This window comes from Athene cunicularia, assembly GCF_003259725.1.
Source record: "Athene cunicularia isolate RWA chromosome 2 unlocalized genomic scaffold, athCun1 chr2_part1, whole genome shotgun sequence".
In the NCBI taxonomy this organism is placed as follows: Eukaryota; Metazoa; Chordata; class Aves; order Strigiformes; family Strigidae; genus Athene; species Athene cunicularia.
Genome location: NW_020799095.1, coordinates 62,818,583 through 62,821,824, shown reverse-complemented (window position 1 = coordinate 62,821,824; position 3,242 = coordinate 62,818,583). Strand labels below are relative to the sequence as shown.

General features: G+C 43.6%; 1 protein-coding gene across 2 annotated transcripts in view; it reads left to right on the top strand.

Moving 5' to 3' along the window:
* Nucleotides 1–2,016: 2,016 nt before the first annotated feature.
* The window catches only part of NQO2 (N-ribosyldihydronicotinamide:quinone reductase 2), a 12,168-nt gene continuing 10,942 nt past the window's right edge, over nt 2,017–3,242 (top strand). For both annotated transcript variants that reach the window (XM_026843037.1, XM_026843038.1), the window contains exon 1: nt 2,017–2,259. In XM_026843037.1, coding sequence (XP_026698838.1) covers nt 2,054–2,259 — 206 coding nt within the window. In that variant the 5' untranslated portion in view covers nt 2,017–2,053. The remainder of the gene's footprint in view (nt 2,260–3,242) is intronic.

The following is a 3,242-nucleotide window of genomic DNA, read 5'->3' as shown; positions in this document are numbered from 1 at the left end:
GTTGTTTCCTGTATAAATTTTGCTGGCACTGTTACAGCAATAAGCACTGGGCTCTCTCTAAATACTTCCCAGCAGAGGGCTTTCTGGTTTATAGCTTCTGACTCATCCTGAGCTATTCTACCTCAGGTATTTTATAATGCTGTTCTTACAGCACCCAGTGCCAGACAGTAATTAGCCTCAGCATGGTAGTAAAATATGAAAATATCCCTTATTTTCTTGAGAATTCATAAAGAACTCTGAAGAGCTCTGAAAAACTAATGGGTGCTCACAAGATTGCTAAGAAATTACTGAATGGGGCTGCTGAAATCTTTATAATGAGCCTTGGCCAAAGACAAACATAAAAGGATTTTTAAAAATTTTATAAAATTATTAGAGAACATTCCAACAATATTTGAGAGAAAGGTACTTTAGGACATATTAGGAATTAACACAGGAACTAATCCTGTTAACTTTTACAACCTTACTCAGAAATGGGGGGAGGTCACCTTTACAGTGAGATCACTGCTGTCAATCTTCTGTGGAGAAATATTTAGTGATTTTATGCTCTTCAAATTCATAAACTCAAGGTGGACACTAAAGCTTTCATTTGTCTAAAATCACAAAATCACAACACCTACAGCAATGCAGTATTTTCCAGTTTTAAAATCCTACAATAGTAAAATAAAATTTATTTCTCCTTGTACACCTGTGAAATATTTTAACATAGGTGTCTATCTATCTGATGCATCATGAATGTGTTTTCTGAAGTCCTTCCTCCACAAATTAACTCCCTTTCTAATACTGTTTTTATATTCAAGTGGACCTTTTCAACTGTTGTTAACAATAATATATATGATACGTACTGGGGAGGACAAAAATATTTTGTGCTCCAAAAGAAAATTAGCCATTCACTTTGTACATGTTATGCTCATTCTTTACATTAAATCTCCAAAAGAGACCAAGATAATTGTCAGGCAAGGAGCTATGTCAAAACCTGGGTGGGAAACAAGGAGTCTTTCTGATACTCCATGTCAGGATATGACCAAGCATGCATTAGCTCCCACCCAGCCCACAGAAATCTTTAGACACATGGACTGGACAACAGCCATCATTCGCTCTGACCAGGCTCCCGATAGCAGGAGATAAGGATAGGAAGGGAAACAGGACCCCAGAGGAGGGGGCATGCTGGCAGACACCCAGACAATGCCCAGGCAATGTCCAGGCAGAAACAATTTCCAATGCAGGGTGAATGCTGAGGAAGAAAGCAGGAACAGAGAAAATTAAAAAAAAAAAAAAAAAACCCAAACCAAAAAACAACAAAAAACCCACCTCTTGGAAATACTCTAATACTTTGAATGGAGAAGAGCTAGCAAGAATAGTGAATTTTTTTTTCTTTACTGTTCCTGTGACATATCATATTAAATAGACTGTCAGATAACATATAGGTACAGTATATAAACTAATAGCATTCTTCCTTTAGTTTCCCATGTCTTACTATAAATAGACTTTATGCATGGGAGGAAGATGAAGGAAAACATATACTTTTGGCTAGATCATTTGTATGAGCTATTAAAAACAACTCGAATAAAATAACAGTAACACTGAAAATCTTTCCTGGTCTTCACAAAAGTGAATTCTACTCTCTAGCAGTATACTAATACCAACAGCCGTTTAAACACCAAGTGTTTCGTCAGAAGGACTCGTTATTTCTGTTACCAGAAGCCATGGGAAGTAAACTTTAACTCGAATCTGGGTTTCTGGAGTCCCGGCCCAGCTCTTTACCACGCTGCTTCCCATATAACCGGGAGAGTGCAGCCAAGCAGAAATTGGGCTCATGTTTTATACTTAACATCGCCGGTGAGGGACTGGCGCAGCCTCGCTGTCCGGGGCCGTTTCCAGGCAGGGCTGTCCCCGGTGCCTGCAGCACGGCGCCTGTCACCTTCTCCCAGGGCAGCCCTGAGGGCTGCGTGTCTCCCCGGACCCCGGCACCACGGAGGGCAGCGGGTGAAAAACGCAGGCGGTGCGAGGTTTGCACGGAGGTTTTCTGCTCACCACCCCCCCCCGCCCCGGCAAGATGACACACGGAGCTCGGCTGATTATCTCCCGGGCCGTTGCGCCCAGTCACTTTGATTTCTGCCTCGGATTCTCCTTTTGCGAACCACAACCGACTGAGGACTCACCGAACGCACCGGGGAGCCGGAGGGTCCCCACGGAGGAGCCGCCCCGCTGCCCCTGCGGCAGCACACGGGGGCGAGCAGCACCCGTTATAAGGGGACCCCGGTCAGCGCGGGACACACCGCGTGTGTCAGTAACGGTTATGGCGCTGTCTCTTATACACAAGCTGGGACGGCTTTGATCCCAGCCCACCCCTCACACTTGTGCTGTGTAGCTTGTCTGACCCAGCCTAGGGAGCTAAAGCAGCAGACAGCTTTTTTTTTTTTCTTCTGTTGTTGGGTGTGTTGGGGGTGGGGGGCAGTGGAATCCAATGAACACAAATGCTGACTCGAGGAGGAACTGGATTGTGCTGACGTAGGATAGTGTGACTTGCTATGGAATCGCACCCACTGTCCACTGAGTTTCACCTGGAAAGCCCAGTTTAGCACAAAATCCCTGGGTGAGGGACATTTACTGATTAGTTCCTGAGTCACTCATTGCTGGCGAGCAGGGGTCAAACACTGCCACCGTCATTCTGTTTCACTAGTTTTGTGCTGCTGGGAGAACACACTACAGAAAAATGAAGGACTGGTTCCACAAACTCTTTCATATCTGCCTCCTGTACTCAAAGGTGTCTTCTTGTTTCCTGTCTGCCTCCAGGAAGAAAAGTCCTGATAGTCTATGCACATCAAGAGCCCAGGTCCTTCAATGGATCTTTGAAGAGGATTGCTATGGAAGAATTAAGCAAGCAGGGCTGCAGTGTCACAGTTTCTGATTTATATGCAATGCAGTTTGAGCCACGAGCAACAAGAAATGATGTTGTTGGTGAGACTAACCAAAATTACACTTTTTTCAATAATAACAACAAAACAAACTTTCACCTTGTCTAACATGCTGCATTAACAATCCAGAACCACGCTGTTAGATGCACTCTGAAAAAAAGTTGCTGTTATTTTGTACACATATGCCTCAACTAACAAGACCCAGCTTTTTACTTTCTATTAGCACTAAGTGTAGTTCCTAACTGACAGTGTAGGAACAAGTATCATCTTTATTTAAATAAATGTGGTCACTAGAAACGCCCCCCTCAATCCAAAAAAAAAAAAAAA